At 38.4% G+C, this 21,305-nt stretch overlaps 1 protein-coding gene across 2 annotated transcripts in view; it reads right to left on the reverse strand.

Moving 5' to 3' along the window:
- LOC150082796 (FH1/FH2 domain-containing protein 3-like) overlaps window positions 1-21,305 on the reverse strand; it is a 763,267-nt gene that overhangs the window by 543,619 nt on the left and 198,343 nt on the right. For both annotated transcript variants that reach the window (XM_090377607.1, XM_090377606.1), the window contains exon 3: window positions 15,548-18,301. In XM_090377607.1, coding sequence (XP_090233733.1) covers window positions 15,548-18,301 — 2,754 coding nt within the window. The remainder of the gene's footprint in view (window positions 1-15,547; window positions 18,302-21,305) is intronic.

Below are 21,305 nucleotides of genomic sequence, written 5' to 3' on the forward strand. Positions count from 1 at the left end.
CACAGGGGTCGCCTCCTCTATCGACCTCTTACTTCTTGATTCCTTCCCCCCAGCCTTCAGCTTTTCCCTACTCTGTTCACTTTCACAGTGTAACCCCACACAGTCTAAATTTAAAACTTTCATCCATTGTACAAGTATTCCTCTCAGCCTCTAACCTTTTCAGCGCTCAATCCTACTGCGTTTTTTTTTTTTTTTTTAGTTTCCTCAGATTTCAGTGGTACTAGCCATTGAAATCTCAGGAAACTAGGGCTACTACAATACTAGATAGCAGAACCTGCCAGAGTACTTACTTAAAATATTGGTGTACCTAGTCTGCCTCCACGTGGCCAAGTGTAGGCAACGGTGGGCCCCAATAGGGGTCCAACGGCTAAATGGCCAGATGAACAATGTACACGACACTACACTTAACAATATCCATACACTTAAATCTCTGGCCTTTACCGTGTACTGTAACACACGATAATGTATACTACGTGGAGATGGGGAAAACCCCTGGTGCCGTCAGACCCTAAACACACTTTACACTTTAGTTGGAACAAAATGTTCAGTATTTAAATTATGATTTAGTTTTCTTACAGTATTCAATTGGGCTTTATTAAGAGCATAAGGTTCGAAAATGCTGGGTCTTCCAATTTTTTTTCTCATCACTTCCACTTTGCAGGTGATTTGGTCCTTTATTTAGTCTGTTATTTAGCCAGGCATATCTAGAATTTAATGAGGAATTGTTGGATTTGGAATTGTTGTGCTTTCTCCGATTCAATGGAAACTGAAAGCACTGGCATGCGCAAAGAAACTATATATATGTATTAAAGATGAAGAAAGCCAATGAGTTACTACTGGCTTTCCTCATCGATGGCTATCTGTAAAACACACGAAGCACACAATATCGTCTGCATATGCGAGTGCCCTAGCGGGTAGCATGTAGTTACAGTCACCGTCTTCCCACGCCACAATTTCAAGAAGCTTTAATTTAACAAGAATAGTCATTTAGTCCCAGCCTTTTAATTCACTGTGCCCAAACACGCTCCCGAAATTTGATAAAAAGGTTCTTAATTATCCTTTATCCTTAATTAACCTTTATGGTGGTGAGATGGTTTTGAATAGTTTGTATCGCATTCTGACTGATCACTTATGAGTGCAATGAGCCTATCTTTCATTACTTTCTTAAAAAATCTCATTTGCAATGAACAATATAACCAGTGATTATGGTTGAGCAAAACTGGATTTGACATGATGAACTTGACATGTTTTGAAATGAAAGCGAGAGATTATAAACAAAACATTGAAAAGCTTCAGTAAGCATCTGACTTTGTAATCAAGGCCAGATTTACTGAGGTGCATTTGCGCAGTTGCTCCAATACTCGAAGGTTGTGGGAGGCCCCGGAACAATGCAATTGATCCTGCCTCCTCCACGACCTTATTTTAGAACCTCTAAATATATGTGCGCCACAGCCACCCTAAATCCGGCATCGTTTACAATCCATTCACCATAAATGTATTTTACTGGCAAATCCACGTTGTGTTTCATATTCTCTCCTATTTCTTCGCTTTACTGAACAAGTCTACAGCGCACAATGTAAACGACTTGACATACGGTAAATAACTGAACGTATTAAAACCACACCAGACGGAAGTAAGACGAAGACGAAAGGACACATACGGACAGGAATTAGGTCAAGACAGATATTGACCGTAAACGCGCAGGGACTTACAAAAGAAGTCAGGAATGCAATACACAAAACGAGAGTCGATCTGCCATTGACGATAAAAGACGTAGAGACGGATGAATAATGACAGATGGGTAGACAAGCCTTTGCACGTGACACGCAAGAGAAAATGGAACACAACAAGACGTCGAGATGAGCATGCGAAATCCGTCTTGAAGAGTACAAGGTAACAGGAGCTACAGTAAAAAGAAAAGACAACTGTAGCGAAAACCTTTCTGTATACACTACGGAGGGTACACTGTGTAGGGAGAACTCAAGCGGCTGCATAAGAACCCCTATAGAATTCCAATAATAAACGCAAAATTGTTACAGTATCCTTTTAAGAAGATGGATATCACATTTCACTGACTCCTGAGAGCCATTCTATGGCTATTACACTCCACCTATTGCATTAGTAATAACCACCGATCGATTGACGTCTGAGAAACGTTGTACCACTTTATAAACTTCGAGGTAAGAATGAAATTTTTAAAAACTCGACATTGTTCGTTTTATTTAAAAAACATTGACTATTCGCACTGCAAGTGTCACTGAGGTCAACTAACCGTCGACCATCAGTACGGTACGATTTAATTGTGATTACATTAAATGCTTTTAAAAAGCAGATAACACAACCACTTATACGTTGTCTTTAGTTTTAATCGAAAAAACTGATATTTATTTCTAAGACGACATTGAAAATCTGATCTTATTTTGTCATCAGCAATATACAGCGAGCCTCTTCCAGCTTGAAGAAACAGAATTTTCCTCAGTGAAATAGCAATTAAGAATGCAAAAAAATAATAATAAATACAGTCGATCTCAATTATCCCAGTAATAGAGGATAAAGGACACTGTTACAGAGGGATGTCATCATAGCGAATTCTTGTGGGCGACCAACATATATTCGTTATAATGAAATTTCGTTACAATGAAGTGCAATAAAAATTCCACAATTTTCATCATAATTATTTTATATAATACAATAATTATAATGAAAGAAACATAAAACAATTTTTAATTTTAATGAAAAATTTTTAAAAAAATCCAAAAATGTATTTTTGACCCTTGGTTCAACAAAACAGAACTTTTTTTTTTTTTTTAATTCTGCTGAAATAAAAAAGAAAAGACACGCTGTCAGCACGTTACTGAATACTGTATTTTAAAATGATGTACTGTAGTGTATTTCTCACAAAAAAATGAAAAACATTGAAAAGTTTATATTGAACTAACCTAAACAAGCAATGATTCTGACATCGATAATACATCATGGGAATGCAGGGAGGGCCCCCGACATCCGAAGATGACAAATATCAGTGCGAAAACATTATTAAAATCATTTGAAATAATAAATAAAATAGTTTTTTGCTGTTTTTCCGATTATAGAATGTAGCCTGCAGTTTGAAAAACGATAAATGAGACCAGGCACAAGTATTTAAGTCTTCCTTGTTATAATTAAGCCATTCCAACCACAGGTCTGGTTGACTAATTGTAATTTGAAACTGGCTGTATCCATGCGATTGTCTGTTAGAATTGCCACGATATTACAAAAATACTGTGCCCATCGTTAACTGAGGTCAGTGTGTGTAGTTGATTATAGTAGTAGTAACGTATGTATGAGCTTATGTAGCATGTGTATGACCTTATGCAGCATCAGCAAAAAAAAAAAAAAAAAAAAAAAATCACACCATTCCCTCCAAATGCCTGTCCAGTTCCTCCTTAAATTTATTCAACCTATCAACTTTCATAACGACAGATGGAAGTCTGTTCCAGCAATTAACCACCCGCTGGCTAAAGGCAAATTTCCGCACTTCTATTCTACATCTGTCCTTTCTTAATTTGAATTTATGCCCCATTAGGTTCGTAATCTGAACAAGTGGAAGGATCCCATCAGAATTCAGCGTGCTCAACCCATTCAAGGCCTAATACACCTCAATCAGATCACCGCTCAGGTGACTGGTCTCCAGCCACTGCAATTTGCAGAACTTAAGCCTCTCTTGGTAAGAGGATCCCTTCATTCCCCTCACCAATCTTGTTGCCCTTCTCTGTACACGCTCAAGTAAATCTACATCCTTCCTAAAATGAGGCCTCCAGACCTGTACGCAGTACTCAAGGGGAGGCCTGACCATTGCCTTATACAGAGGGATAATCACCTCCTTTTCCCTGCTAGCAAAATTCCTATATATCATTGACAAAACCCCATGACCTGCCCTGGCAGCCTGTCTGCATTGCTCAGAAAACTTCATATCTGCCTGCACAATTACTCTCAGGTCTTTTTCATTTTCTACCACCTTAAGTGCACAGTTGGTACGTTTCTCTGGGGTTACTTCTACCCATATGCAGTACTTTGCATTTGTCAAGGTTAAACGTCAGTTGCCACTTCTTAGCCCATCTGCCAAAATTATCTAGATCCTGTTGCTGGTTGGTTGGTTTTGATTTTATTGGCGCATTAGCTACTAAGGCTATAATGCGCCAAGACAGATCCTGTTGCAGTAGCACACTGCCATTACTGTTATTAACAACCCTGCCAACCTTTGTATCATCTGCAAACTTCGACACTAAGCCTGATATACCTTCATCAATATCATTGATAAATATAGAAAACAACAGAGGACCCAACACCGAACCCTGTGGGACTCCACTAATAACATTAGTCCACGAAGAACAGCACCCATTGATTACCACCCTCTGTCTTCTCCCACTAAACCATCCTTTTATCCATTGTAGCAACTTATCCTTAATACCATTCTGCTCCAATTTGTACAATAGTCTTTCATGCACAACAGTGTCAAAAGCTTTCCTGAAATCCAAATATATGATATCAAAATTATTTTTTGCATCCAGTTCCTTTGTAACCACATCATAATATCCTATCAAATTTGTCAGACAAGACTTTCAATTAACAAGCCCATGCTGTGTCGGAATTATTGCTGCAGTCTTGTCTAGATGATCCTGCAATGTATCTTTAACCAGTGACTCCATTATTTTACCCGGAACAGAAGTTAAACTAACTGGTCTGTAATTACTCGCGTCACCCTTCGATCCCCCTTTGTGAATTGGGGATACATTTGCACATCTCCAGTCCGTGGGAAACTCCCCTGAGTCCAAGGACGCTCTCATAATTATGGCTAAGGGTTTGCTTAGTTGCTTTGCCGCCTCCTTTAATATAACTGGATAGATCCCATCCACCCCAGGTGCTTTTCTTATGTTTAACTTCAACAATTTCTCCTCCACTTTGCTCTCAGTTATTACAAAATCATTAAGCACACTGCTACAATTTGATAACCTTCTTCCATTTTCAAACTATAATGATTCCTCACGTGTGAATGTAGATGCAAAATACTCATTCAGTTTGTTTGCTATCTGAGCAGGATCATCAACAGTCGAACCATCGATGTCAAGTGGACCAATCATATTCAGCCCCTTCCTTTTAGAGTTTATATAAGTAAAGAAATCCTTGCTGTTTTTCTTAGCATCTTTTGCCAAGGATTTCTCGTAATCTGCCTTCGCCTGCCTAACCTCCTTTGTCACCTTATTACAGACTAGCTTATATCTGCCGTAGGCGTCTGAGTCGCTTGATAATTTATATGCATCCCATGCATTTTTCTTCTCTGTCACGAGTCTCATTAGTTCATTAGATAACCATTTTGGCCTAAACCTTGAACAATATTTCTTAATAGGTATGAAACTTTTAGTAGCTTCCACGATTAATTCCTTGAATGCTTCCCACTTAGAATTTACTGTTGGTAACATCGTCAGTTTATCCCACTGTACAGAATTTAAAAACTGTCTGAGACCACTGTACTCACCTTTTCGGAAGCAAAAACCCTTTCCTTTTCCCCTGATGGTAATTAAATCTTTAAGTAAATCCCACATCAGTACACTGTGATCACTGCCACCTAGTGGTTCGTTTATCTGGAAATTCTTAATAAACGAATGATCACTGCTGATAACCAGATCAAGAGTATTTCTTTCTCTGGTTGCCTCTCGAACATGCTGTTTCAGAAAACAATCATCCAATAAATCCACAAAAGTCTGACTAGTGTGTGAGTGACCAACCCACAAGTTCCAGTCAATATCTGGGAAGTTAAAATCCCCCATTATAAGACATTCCGATTTACTAGCCCACTCTATTTCTCTGTACAATTGTTCATTGTACTCATTCGTGTACAATGTGTGGTTATCATAACACTGAACTTACGCTGTTGGTATATATCTGTCCTTGAATACTGTATTTTTAAGACGTAACTGACGTCTGGAAACAGTTTCCATCACGTGCACTGCCTTCACAAAAAAATATTGATTATTTAATAATAAATTACACTCCACATTCTTTATGCATATATATAATTAAACTACACACTGTATTCTTCATTCTCAGTATAATTCTCAATATAATCGCATAGCGGAAACTGACAATGTTCTTCAGTCAACTCTTCTCTGGTGGCTCTTCAACAAAAACGTCACATCTACAGAAGTTACACAACGTATTGTACAGCCGATAACGCTATGTTTCGATGGAATCTTAAAGATATTTACTCGCTTTGTTTAAAAAAAACTTCATATTTTTAATACAGAATCCAAAAGAGCACTTTATCACCACTGTATCAAGAAATCGTTATTGAATTATACAAATTAATGTATTGATTTGTATAAATAATTTGTATAAATAATTTGTATTTATTTATACATATTATTACATTAATTATTATTTATACATATAATACATTAATTTGTATAAACAGAAACTCAGGGCATTTAAGCACTTTCGACTTGAAGATAGGCCCAATTCTGTGGCCCTAGATAGTTGGAACTATTTAATTTTAAGATTTATCATGCAGTAAGCAAACATAATACATTACTACACACAACATTAATATAATGTACTTGGTTTTACTGTATACTGTTTTATTTTCTATTTAAGTATTTTGCTTTTATTTATTAACTATTCCATTTATTTATTTATTTTTATTTTTTTTGCAATAATATAATAATTTTTGTCCGAATATGTACACTATATTGCCAAAAGTAACCGCTTACTACATGTCTCAAAGAAAATTTTATTTATACATTATTTAATAACATGAGAATCTACATTTGGTCTTAATTACATATTGTATCCTCGTCGACTGCGAACCAATTTTTGATAATAAATTAATTATTATTTTTAACGGTCCTCAAGCTTTTCCCAAATCCGTATGTGTGCATTGTGTCTGTAGAAATGTGTTCATGAGATAATTTGCATGTGGTGCGGACGGGAAAACCCTACTTCCTCCGCCTGACACAGACTGATTTTGACCTCGAATGGAGAAGACTTTAGAAATCCTTCCAGTCGTCGACGGGAATCGAACACAAACCTCTCCAGACGAGTGACATGTGGTGAAACCCTATTCACAGAGAATCCAAATTTTGATAACAGGAAGGCGATATTTTGGTTATTCTTCAATACAACGGTTAATTCAGTTACTGATAGCGGGCTCATTGGCTTGGTCGAAACCGATGTTCCAGTTCGTCCCAAAGGTGTTCAAAGGGTGGGAACGCTAGGCAGACTGGTGAAGCTATTGTAACCCCACGTCTTCACACCAAGTCACCATAGGCTGGACAATTTGGTTTGAAGACACGATGTACTGCTATGATAAATCATTACATGGCCTTCACCATACTGTTACCACGATTACGAAGAGCGAAACTGTTCAAGATGTCAACGTACCGCATGACGTTCAGTGTTCCAGGAACGATGGCCAATAATCCAAGCCAAAAACCACGGGAAACAGCCCCAGTTGGTGACATTACCTTCGCCAAATTTCACAGTTGGGATGACACACTCTGGTAAACAACGTTCTCCGAACATCCACCAAACCCATCTTAGTTATCATTGGATGCTATTTAGTAAAATAGCATCCTATGATAACTCCCCATTGGAAGCTGTAGTTTTGCAGCAATGGCCCGAACAGATTGATTGGTAAAATAGCATCTCTATTATATTTCCCTTATCTGCTTACTCCTAGCGTGAACGCAGTTGCATTAAAACTTCCTGACACGTGGATGGTTAAATTATCTGAAAGGTTAAATTTTGTAAAACAAATCTTCATTAGAAGGGTACACATTTAGATGAGCTAGATAGTAGCGATCGACATCCTCGTGGGGGGGGGGCATTAGAGGCCCGTCCCCGCCACGAGGCCAAACGTTCGTTATTACGAATCTCTTGTATTATAATATTTTTTCCTTTGAGTTGCCTGTGGGTCTTTGTGTTTTGTATTTATTAATTTGTTAATCTACTGAATGTTTGTTTGTCACAATGCACAAATGAGAACTAGTCGCATATGGGCCAAAGCCAGGGTGGCGACTAGGATGAAAGCTCATTCAAATGACAATCCTCCTAGCAAAAGGCTGTTCAGGGATGAAATTGTTTTGTAAATAAATAATGATGACCTAATAATAATAATAATAATATTTTTTTAATAATACGTTGAATTCAAAAGTTTATTCCATAAAACTTATCGCAAAAATGTGTTGTGTTTTTTTTTGAAAATTTGAAAACTAGTGTATATTACACACGTAAATACATTAATGCAAAAGTATTTTTTTAAAATATGACTAATGCTGCATACATCTAGAGAACTGTTCCACTCAGTCCCTACCGTTAACATCTAAAATAAAATATTTCTGTTGAATGTCTGCACAATTAAAGGCTTTCAAAAAGTAACACATTTCGCTACAGTAAACTGACTGGGTCAACTACCTAATTCCTTAATATTCTTACTCTATTTATAACCAATATTTAAAGTGGGTTCAGTTAAGAAAGGTTTCTTGTGTACATGTGTTCTTTTGGTTATTTATTGGCGAACGAATGAAATACTGCTATTTATATCAAGCCACAATTTTTCTTGGCTTCAGTGAAGATGAAATGCGCATTCAGGAATACGTGCTACCGAAAGTTAATGAGTTCTCACTGATGTTTGGGTCTTCCCCAGTTACTGAAATGACCTGACCCTTTTGGCACATTTTGCAAAATGCTGTTACTGTGACGTCACGGTTCCATTGGGATTCTGAATAACAGCAATAATTTTCAGGCATAAATGAGAAAGAGAATTATTATAGTTCTATAAATCAAACCAAGTAATATTTAAGAAACAGAATACGGTCATGGATAAATCAACATGCACGAAATTGGTATAGGCAATGAAATAAATATATTTTTATATGACAATTTTAGTGATTCTTGCTGTAGAGCATCCAAGAATTTGTTTCTCTAATGTATGCTTCCTGGATAAAATAAAATCGACGGACTGGGTCCATCATGTCTATTAAAACATTCTTAGACATCACATGATTCTCAGAAATGCCAACTTGAAAAAGCTGTTTGGATGCGACTCAAAGGAGCTACTGCTAGCAAAGTTACTTGAAAATGGCAGTATTAATATTACACCACCTTGCTGTTCAGTAACCATCTCGTAGCCAAGTTAGACAAATTGGTTAAATACTCTTCATTAAAGCATAAAGTTATATAATTTCAGTGTTCGTGATTCCCTTTCGAAATTTTCGCTAGTTTTTACAGTTCAGAGAACTCTAAGAAATCTGATCAGTTTCCTTGCTATTTGCATAAAACCAAGAACAATAAAATTCAAACCGATATCTGTCCTCTCCTCCTACCATTACAAGTATCAGGAACAAAGAAGCCCAATGACATTTCATGTTTTTTTTTGTGCGTTTCATTTCGGCAAGTCACTCTGGAATCATAATTCAATCTTTCTCTAACTTAGAAAGTCTTCCGAAATCTGAGTCAAGATTCATTCAATTCTAGGAAATAACAATGTTTTTACACGCAGTAAGGGGGTCGCTTGAATGGCATGAGGCAAGAAAACATATATGCCAGTTATAATGCCAGAACACAAACACACACACACACACACACATACAGAGGGAGAGAGAGATTAAAAATAGACGGAACGTTATGTTCGCATGTTACGTTTTCTCTTTTTCACTACTACACGCCGTATGACACGAAATGGAAAGAGTAAATATTTTTTGAGAATAGACTGAATACAGTGAATACTTCCTAATCAATCATACTGCACAAATCATTGTTAAGGAACGAAAAACTAATGAGATACGATCACTTGTTGTCCACAATTTTATTAATAATCGATTGAATAATCAGTGACCTAGCAAACTAGTGGTTACTCGTGGGTTGTAAGAAAGGGAATCTCTTTATAGATGGCTTGCTAAGAAATTATTTGACCACCCCTGCTGAACAAGAATCAGTATTCATCGTATTAACTACAGAACTTGTAATAAATCAGACTTCCTGCAGCGTTCAGGGCTGCCCTGCGCACACTTGAGATTTTCGGCCATAGATCGAATGAGATAAAGTTTGTCGGGATCACGCCCAGAAAACAATAGTTAAGTGACATTAGGAAATTTACAGCGATAATTTATTTCAAAGTTTCATGTAAAAATGTTAATTGATCCGAACACCCAATCATCGTTTGTTTCTGATGAAACCGAAGGGAAGGTTTATAACAAGTTGTAGACGATCATCGATTGACTATCAGACACATCTATGAGTGTGGTTGCCATTTTGCGTGATACGACTTACTCAGTATCAATTACTTGAATGCGACAAGTTACGCCCTTTATCCTTTCGACGAAGGAATAAATGGACGTAATGTCAAAATTTGCAGATGATGTAAAGATTGGCAGATTCGTTAATGATCAATGGCAAGCCCTTCAGGATAATTTTAACAGACTTCGAAGATGAAGATGGTCAGAGAAGTGGCATGTTTTAATCTGCTAAATACAAGGTCTTACGCTTGGAGAATAGCAACCAACAAATAATTTATACACTTGATGGAGTTGAATTAAAAATATTGGAGGAGGAAAGGAATCTAGGAGTAACAATACCGGCAGATATGAAGTTTTCTGAACAGTGTAAACTGGCAGCCAAGGAAAGCCCATGGTGTCCTATCGATGATGTATCGAACGTTATCCTGTAGAGATAGGGCGATCATAATCCCACTGTATAAGGCAATTGTAAGACAGGAATACTGTATTCAAGTATGGAGACCTCATCTGAAAAAGACATTAAACTTCTTGAAAGTTTAATGTCTTTTTCAGATGAGAGGGTCCTTCTTGAAAGGGTCCAAAGACGGGAAACTCGAATGATGAACTCGGCCGAAGGAAGCCCGTATGAGGAAAGACTCCGATTTTACGGGCTGCAGAGTTTTGCAACCAAGCACCTAGAAGTGATCTAATTGGGGTTTATAAGGCTGAGAGAGAGAGAGAGAGAGAGAGAGAGAGAGAGAGAGTAGTAAAATGAATGAAGGTGGAATCCTCACTGTTATAAAGCATTCCAGAACTAGGGGCCATAAACTGAAATTACTGGGGTTAAGGTTTAGCTTAGATTGTAGGAAGTTTTCTTTTAGCAGTGAGTCGTTGATTGCGGGAACAAGTTGCCCTCGCAACAAAAGTCTGTGGCTTCCTTGAACTATATGGCGATTACTATTACTAGTGTTCTTTCAGGGAGCGACCCCACACCTGACGTTACACCAATTTGAAGCATATCCATTAATCATTATCCTCTGCCTTCTGTCCAGAAGCCACACAACAATCCATCTTAGAATCTTTCGAGTAATCCCAACATGTTTTCCAGCTTTCTCATTAGGGACTGGATCAATGCTTTACTAAAATTCAAATAAACTATGTCGAAATTGCTCCTTACGTCCAGCTTATATGAGTAACTGTGTCAAAATAACCAACTAACTCGGTTAAAAAATTATTTGCTCTTACCAAAACCATGTTATGTGTTCTTCAGAATGCCATTTCTATCTAAACGTCCCTAGATTGCACTCTTAATCATTGCCTCGGAGATTTTCCCTACCACTGAAGTCATACTAACCGGTCTATAGTAGTTAGGTACCGACTTCACTCTAAGAACCACCTTTATGTGTTGGTGATACATTGGCATTTTTCCAATTTAAAGGAATCTCTCCCGAGTCCAAAGCTGGCCAGTAAATTTATGAGGGAAGCTCTCATGAATTAACTTCAATAATTCAATACACTCCCTAGTGGCATCCCTCAAAATGAATGGGTATAGGCATCGACTCCCGGAGCCTAACTTGGTTTTAGGCTCGAAAGTTTTTCTAACAGTCATCTGCAATTTCGAAATCACTAATTTCATATGGTTCAGCCTCTCCTCATCGTGAAGGGACTTTGGTCAGTAAAGAGAAATTCGAAATAATTGGAGAAATTCAATTCATCAGCAACATCAGCTGGGTTATTTAAGATTTTCCCACACCCAGTACACAAGAGTCTGATCCGATTCGTTTTCTTCTTGTTTGTAATCACAACATGAAAAACTCCTTGACCTCTTTCTTTGTTTTCTTAGTCAGTGCTTTCTCATACTCAGCCTCCCTAACTATATAAGTAGTAATATTACAGATCAACTTGTAGCTGTTGTAGGTTTCAGTACTTTTCCTCGCTTTGTAACTTTCCCATGCTATCTTTTTCTGCTTTATTAGACTGGCCAGCTTCGTATATATCCATCTCCGCATCCTCTCGTGTTATATTTTCTTAATGGTATATGTATATGCGTTCATGGCCCATGTGATTATTGCTTTAAAAGTATTCCCTAATTCTAACGTATTCACCCCCCCCCTTTACAATCCGCTCAATTAATAGATGTCAAGATCATCAACCGGTGAAATACCACCACTTTGCTTACTGGAGGCTTGAAGTGGTGAAACCCATGTTTAGTTTCTAGAGCAAAGTTTCCGGCAAACCCCCCCCCCCCCTCCCTCCCATACTTCTCTTTCAACCCATGCACGGTACTAAGTACTATAGGTTTTGATACCTTTCGTGTTTGGGATTTTCATAAAAAAAAAAAAACCGTTAACTTTAAATGCTCATAGTTCTATAACGCTTGACAATATGACGCGAGTTCAGAAAAACATTATCCACTCAAAATTACCTAATGAACAATCTGCCGAAGTCTTGTTACCGTTTTGCAAAATAATCTGTATTAACTCCAACAATGTGCAAATTATTGTTAGCTATTGGGAATGAATTAGTCCCGGCAGTAAACATAGAACAGATATGGGATGATAAAATTCTGTTTCTATATTGCTATAATGGAAAGTCCCAATTGTGAATACTATTCGCAGTTTACTGAAACAGAAACCTTTTTTTTTTTGGCTAGTATGGATTTCTGCCTGCTATCCTTGACTAATCCAGTCAAGGAGAGCAGCCAGTTGTCAAGTCATCTACTCATATGTTAAAAAGGAAAAAAATGTGTAAGGTTCAATAAGCAATGTCTGATTTTTTCGGACGAAATTTTTAAGAGCCATTCATGCATGTGCAAACAGCCCAAATCCAAGAAAGTATAAAGAAAAGAAAACAATCTGAGAATAACACAGAAGAAAGGACAAAAGTATATAAACCGTGTCCATCACTTTACAGTAAAAAGAAAACAAAATCAAGTTTTTTTATGCAAGTAACATAAAAATCATTTGATACGGAATATAAATGTAACAGAAAGTAAAGTCTAGTCGCTACTGCATTATTTTAGCTATTATTTAGTTGTTTTTACCTTCTAATTTCATTTTTAACTGTTGGCTTTATTTTAATAACCATCTTTTTTTTTTTTTTGTATAGACAGTTCAGCTAAAAGTTTCCAGTCAAGGAAATCAAGTATTTTACAGCAATGGGATGTGTGTTTCCGAGTTCTTCAACTCTACCTGTTTAACCCATTCGATTAACTGAAAGAGATCGGTTTCCAATTGTGGATTTAGTTCGGTCACTATTCGAAGGGTCTTATTCTAACAGCATTTGATCAGTGTAAGACATGAAAATATGAATTAGATATGAATGAGTCCATAAAAATTCGCCCTTCACTGTCCAAAAGTCTTAAGAATATCACTTGGAATATCGTTTGGAAAAACACAAATTTTAACAAAAAATTAATAAGAGGTAGGCCCATCTTTAGCCCCCATGGCAGCGCTATCCATCGTGGAATACTTTCGAACAGTTTCTTGTAGCGGACAGCAGAAGTTTGTGTCCATTTCTCCTTCAGTGTAATTGCTAGGTCAGTAAAAGAAGAGGAGACGTATTGGTTTTCAGACTCTGAGTCGCCCAGACAAGTTGCTGGACTTCATTTTCCTGAAACTCGGTTTTCTTAAACTGCTCGTTGTATGGGATGGGGCATTATTGTGCACATAAGGAGCTCATCTCCACGTGATAGAATACAAAGGGCCCGTTCCATATCACTGCCAAAATGTAGATTACATAGAACTGCCCAAGATGCCAGTGTACGACAGGCATCGATGATATCTGACACAACAACCACGGTCCAAACCATAAGAGATAGCCCACACTTTGGTCCTGCCCCCCCCCCCCAACCTCATTATGGGCACAGTACACTGCCGAACATAACGTTCTTCAAGCATTCGCTACATCCACATTAGACAGCCCCATCTTAAGACTGTGTAATGTGACTAGTTCTCCATATAACTTGTTTCCGCTGTTCTTTGATCAAAGAACGATGGACTATGCCCCGTTTCCAACGAAGTTTGGGACATGCAGATGAATCCTGAGCAATAACCAATTTCATAAATTCTTTAGTTATCCAGTTCGGTTTCCATGTGCCATATCTTTGTTAAAGGATATGGCGCAAGGTATCTATGTGGTTTATGCACCACGATGCATTAACCCACTTTTCTGGTTAATTTTTCTGAATTTTTTAAATATGGAGTACAATAACCAGTGAATCGGTCGGAACGACCTTGTATGGTGACAACCCCGATGTGTGGACCTCCCACCCTTAGATTACTTAATATAGAGTCACACGAAATCCGTAGTCTATTCTACGTGTATTACCAAGCAAGACAACTGAGAAATCGCATAAAGAACAATTCTAAAACAGTAAGAAACCATCCAGAGAATCGTGGATTCGTCACACTGAATTGAACAAAATGGAGGTCATTCTGATAGATGTTTTCCTTTTTGGAGTTTCAGTTTCCAATTACAGTAATTGGAAGAGGGGCTCTAACACACATAACATGTGCTAGATTAAGTTGTTTTTTAATGAAATGTTGCCATTAAATTGATGATACCTCAATACAACACTTAAACAAATTTGGAGAAGTTTCGGAAAATATACTGTTCTATATACGCAGTGGACAAGAAGTAATTTAAAAAATTCAGGAAAACATATACAAATATGCTTCAGACTAAAAAATCATAGAGTGACTTAAAACTTTACCAACTTTAAAGAACGTTTGGAATATCTGAAGAACAAGTGAACCGATAGTAAGACTACCAACACATTAAGAAGACTTGTAAAGTGGCAATACTGATCTTGTATTAAAATAATGGTTAAATTAAAGGAATTCTTTAGTAGTTCTTAAGTAATTATATAAATTGTAATTACTGAAGCTTCACAATACTGTAATACAAATAAATAGATGTGAAACGTTATATATTTGTAAAATTTAAATGATCAATGGCACAAGCACAATATTGTAAATAAGATGTGTTACATTTTGTACATTTGTAAATTTAAATGTTCTATATGTAAATATGTTTTTCTACTGCAAGCACAATTACGATTGCGATTTTATCATTTATAATAGAATGTAAGCTCTACTAGCAACATAAAGCCGTTCAGGGACAAAAAAACTATTCTTGATTAAAAAAACTGAATAATTAAATAAACCAATATTCGTATATATCGTCTACACCCCATTCGAAGTGTCTGCTAATTGTATTAATGCACATTTCCACAAATTATCATCTGAAAGTCACTTTACGACTGTCGTACTCAAACTTAAAGCAGATAATCTTACCTTGAGTTGACGACTTTTTAGAATATAGCCATACATTTCTTCTGCCTGTTTTATTTTTATATCTTCCACATCAATCTCTTCTGTACATTCTTGTAACTGCGGAATTTGTGCTTTAGACTCGCGTATAAACACAGCACTAGGATCTATCTCTTCGGTATAAACACCAACTTCTGGTATTTGCGGTTCCGTGTCGTGGACAAGAATTGAAGAAACATCCACCGCTTCTAAAACACTAGTACAGGTTGAAGCACCGTCACTATCATCATCCATTTCTTCCAAATGGTTTTCTCCAACTTCTGTAACATCCGATTCCTCATCTAGTTTTAATTCCTTCGACAGAATTATTGAATCGACTTCATCACAGTTCTTTGCTTGACTAAAAACTATTTGCATCGACTCAGGACTGAGAGGAAAAGGATCTCCTAACATTTCATCAATGTCATGGCACTTCCCAATAAAGGAGTTCAGATTAAGGGTTAAATTATCTCTGCATGCTTTAAAAGGTTTCGTTAAGTCATCACTCTCGAAATTTCCCACAACCCATTTCGAATATTCCTGTTCGAATCTATTTTCGAAATCTTCGAATGTCTCCAGATCGCCTTCGCTGTCATCGTTAAGTAATAAATCGATGTCTTTAAATTCGCTGATAAATTTGTTTCCTTTACCTTTTGGGGATGGTTTTGGCTTTTCTTCAAGATCTCCGGAGAGTAGGGGCTGTTCTTCATTGCTGTTGATACACAGTTTGTGTTCCGCTGAAAGACTACCATGGTGATCTGGAGATTTTGGTAAATGATTGATTGCTGACGGGAAATCATCTGCCCCAAGATTATCATAAGGTGATTCACCCCTTGCAATAGGTTCAGAAAATCCGGAATCTCTCTGTGATGGTTCTTTATTGACTGCATTCACTGGATGAAAGGAAAAACTTTCTTCATCATAGACACTGCTAAATTCCAGACTAGGAGTGTGTATTTCTGACTCAGTGCACGACATATTCAGGTGGTCATCGTCTGGGCTCTCTAAATGAAAGTCTTCTATAGGAGAAATGCCTTCCACAGCGCCATTTGAAATTCCATTAGGTGTTTCAGTTTTAATTTCCTCAGCAGATATGTTTGCCACAAGGGATGAATCTGGCATCACCACTTTGTCACACTCTTCATGACAAATGCAATTACTGGTCTTTGTACACTCTAGAGGTTTGTGAAGGTGTTGAATTTTGTTAGTATTACTGCCAGAATTTTCTTCTGACTTTGTATCACTAGAGTTTTCAAATTGGCAAAGTGGTTTAATATCCTCTAAAAGAGATTTGTTTATTTTATCTCCAGTTGGTGTTTCGCCATCAGTTAATGATGAAGAATGACTGTCATATCCAGTTTCGCAAGGTGACACTTCTCTCAAGACGTCCATTCTAGGAACCCCAGATCCCAAAGTGCGAGGCCCTCTTCGACGATGACGGTGTTCTAATTTTTTTAGCACCTCTTGACCTCGCAAATACTGTTCCAATTCTTCTTGGGAAAGGTTCATATTGAGCACGGATTTTCGAAAGTCTTTGTTCATTTCTTCATTCCAGTCTTCTGTTAAGCACAATGGACTTTTATTTAACGAGGATCTAGCTATTTTATTTCCATTTAAAATCTCAATGCACGATGATGGTAGTTTTTCCTCGGCTTGTTTAGAGTCTTTGGATAAAGCGGAATCTTTAGACGTTGTTTCTTGTTGTTTATTCTGTACAAGGTTATCGGATGAAAGGCATTCTAGTTTGGAATTCATAATATTGTTCTTTTTAGATTGTGATGGGCTCGAATCTTGAAGTTCGCGTTCAGCTTTCAAGGCCTTTGGACACTCATATTTACTGAAACCTTTATCCCAACTTTGACTAGACGGTGCTGTCATGTCCCACAATTTTTGTGCATTTTTGCGCGTTTCTAGGTCCTCAACATCTACTTGGACTGCGGTTGTCCTCTTACTGGTGGCACGTGATATCAAAGAAAGTTTTACTGTTGTTGTGCGAGACACTGAGCTATGACTTTCTCTCTGAACGGTGTTTGAATCGTGAAAAGGGGATGTAGCTCGGCAGGTAGCGCAAGGTTCTTCATCATGGCATTCGTTGTCGGAAATATTAAGATTTTTGGCGGCAGAACTGGAATTTTTAGGAGTTGATGTCAGCAAGGGTTGTGAGTCAGCTAGTGAGTTACTTTTACCTTTGTTGCAATCATCAGCGACTTCATCTTTATCAAGTGTCTGCTTTCTTCTATGGAATGATGCATCGTGTTTCGAATGCAAAGAATCGTACTCACCTGCTCCCTGAGAACGAGAATAAATCCCTTGGCTTCTTCCCATCTTTCTTGAATATGTATCGCTCATTAAGTCACTCCGTCCGACTGTCCTAGATGATCCATAACTTGACCTGGTGTTTGACCTGTAGGAGAAATTTTCCGTTGACCTGCCGAGATCAACAACAGGAGAAACTTTCTGTAGAAGAAACTCTCTGTAAGACGATCTACCAAGGTCAGATCCATAGTTAGACTTTCCAGTCCTTCCATAATTGGAACTATAACTTAGCCTTGATCTGTTGTAGTCTCCCGCTAGGGATTTACCAAAATCTGAGCGATCTCGGTCTATGGAGAGGGAACTATCACGTGTATACGATGAACAGTCCCATGTAGACAATCCAGACGCCCCATATGAAGATGTCGATCTTGGGGAAACAGATCTGGCAGACGATCCACCATACTTGGAAGAATAAAGAGGTAGCTGAAAAAGAAGAAAATGCATAAATTATCATAAGCGTTTAATATAATATAAACATATTATAAGTATTTAACATGAATGATAGTATGGCGGAAAATAGATGTGGAATGGCTAGGGCGTACCCCATAAGCGACGCACAGTCACGTCGCCCGGAAACTGTGAGAAAAGGGTCAGGGCTACCGAACAAAGGACGGGTTCAGTTAAAGAAGTTAGTCCAGCAAGAGAAGAAGAAGAGGATGAAAAGTATTAGAATAGGAACATTGAACATTGGGACGATGAATGGAAAGAGTAGAGAGATTGTGGATTTGATGCAAAGAAGATGAGTGAAGATCCTATGCCTACAAGAAACAAGGTGGAAGGGAAATAAAGCAAAAGAGCTCGGTGAAGGGTACAAGTTGTTCTTTAGGGGAGCGGATGAGAGAGGAAGAAATGGAGTAGGTATTGTAGTTGATAAGGAGTTAAAAGATGGAGTGCGTGAGGTTAACAGAAGGAGTGATAGGATTATGAGCATCAAACTGGAAGTGGGTGGACAATTGGCGACAATAGTATGTGCATATGCCCCGCAAGTAGGATGCAACAATAGTATGTGCGTATGCCCCGCAAGTAGGATGCAACAATAGTATGTGCATATGCCCCGCAAGTAGGATGCGGGGAAGAAGAAAAGGACAGTTTTTGAATGAAAATGGATCAAGTGGTCATGGCAATACCTGAGAAAGAGAGGTTGATTGTTGGGGGTGATTTAAATGGACATTTAGGAAGAAGCCAGAGAGAGGAAGGAAGAGTGTATGGAAGGTGGAGATTTGGGGAAAGAAATAGAGAAGGGGAGAGGATAGTAGAACACGCAGTGGCCTTCGACCTGGCGATAGTTAACCTACTTTGAAAAGAAAGAAAGCCAGCTGATAACATACACGAGTGTGGAAAGGATAAGCCAGATTGACTATATCATGTGCCGTAGGAGGCATCTAAAGGAAATGAGGAACAGCAAGGTGATAAACGGAGAAAGTTTGTCTGCACAACATAGATTGCTCGTGGTCGATTGAGAGGTTGCAGTGGACAAAAGTAGGAAATATTCAAGACAGGGGGAGAAAAGGATAAAATGGTGGACATTGAAAGAGGAGGGTTTGAAGAAGGAGTTTAGGGAAAAGGTGCTAAAAGGAATAAAGTTACCGGAAGACGTGCAAGAGTGGTGGAAGTTAAATAGTTGTATCATAAGGAAAGTTGGAGAAGAATTGTTGGGAAAAACATCAGGAAAAGGAGCGCCGGAGGGAAAGGAGGCCTGGTGGTGGAATGATGAAGTGCAAGCGGTGATAAAACAAAAGAAGGAGAAGAAGAAAAGATGGGATTTAACAGGTAGCCAGGATGATAAAGAAGCATATAAATTAGCAAATAAGGAGGAGGCAAAAAAGACTGTGGCAGCAGCAAAGGCAAGGGCAATGGACGAGGCCTATGGGGAACTGGAAAGGAAAGATGGAGATAGGCAATTGATGAGAATAGCCAAAGCGAGAGACAAGGCATCAAAGGACTTCTCATCAATAAAACAGATTAAAGATGAGAGGGGAGTGGTCATACAGGACAAGGAGAAGGTTAAGGAAAGGTGGAGAGACTATTTTAAGAAGTTACTAAATGAGGAAAACCCAAGAGCACTATGCGAGGATGGAGAGACGAATGAAAGAGTAGTGGAAGGCATAAGCAGGAAAGAAGTGGAAAGAGCACTCAGAAAAATTAAGAGGGGGAAAGCAGTAGGTGCTGATTAGATACCAGTAGAGGTATGGAGAAGTCTGGGAGAAGAAGGGATCGATATCCTATGGGACTTTATAGAAAAACTGTGGCAGCAGGAGAGGAGGGAAAGTATACTTGTGCCAATCTATAAAGGAAAGGGGGATGTGCAGGAATGTGGGAACCACAGGGGAATAAAGTTAATGTCTCACTCGATGAAGATCTGGGAAAGAATTGTGGAAAGAAGGATAAGGCAGGAGACGGAAATAGGAGAGGAACAGTTTGGTTTCATGCCGGGAAGAGGAACAACAGATGCGGTCTTTGCTTTAAGGCAGGTGATGGAAAGATATAGGGAGATGCAAGTAGAGTTGCACATGGTGTTCATAGACCTGGAAAAAGCATATGATAGTAGAAGAGTGCCCAGACAAGAGGTATGGAGATGCATGAGGGAGAAGGGTGCATCAGAAAAGTACATAAGGCTTGTGAAGGAAATGTACAAGGGAGCGGTGACTCAGGTTAAGCGTAGTGTAGGTATGACTGAGGGGTTCTCTGTAGAAGTTTGACTGCACCAGGGATCAGCTCTCAGCCCATATTTGTTTGATCTGGTAATGGATGTGTTGGTGAGAGAAGTGAAGAGTAGAGCACCATGAAGTATGCTGTTCGCGGATGATATCGTACTGTGCGAACCATCTCAAGGAAAGGTAGAGAAGAAATTGGAGGAATGGAGGAAAGCGTTGGAAGAGAGAGGCACGAGGATAAGTAGAACAAAGACAGAATATATGGTATTAAATGGAGAAGATGAGAGCTCTATAAAACTGCAGGAGGAAAAGCTACCATCAGTTTCGAAATTTAAGTATCTGGGATCGAACGTTGAGAGGGATGGAGGACTGAGTGAAGAAATACAGCATAGAGTGCAATGTGGGTGGTTGAACTGGAGAAAGATGAGTGGGGTGCTGTGTGATAAGAAAGTAAATTGTAAAATGAAGGGAAGAGTGTATAAAACTGTGGTTAGACCCGCATTGATGTATGGTGCTGAGACATGGGCGATTACAAGGGACCAGGAGAAAAAGATGGAAGTGGCGGAGATGAGGATGCTAAGATGGATGTGTGGTGTGACGAGGAAGGACAGGATAAGAAACGACTACATCAGAGGTATGGTTAAGGTGGGGCCTCTGAGTAAAAAAAATGCAGGAATCTAGGTTGAGGTGGCTTGGACATGTGGAACGAAGAAGTGAGGAGTATGTGGGGAAGAGGTGCGAAAAGTTGGAGGTGATAGGGAAGAGGAAGAGGG

The sequence above is a fragment of the Mastigoproctus giganteus genome, chromosome 7, assembly GCF_048544385.1.
Source record: "Mastigoproctus giganteus isolate SK-2022 chromosome 7, ASM4854438v1, whole genome shotgun sequence".
NCBI classification, from domain to species: domain Eukaryota; kingdom Metazoa; phylum Arthropoda; class Arachnida; order Uropygi; family Thelyphonidae; genus Mastigoproctus; species Mastigoproctus giganteus.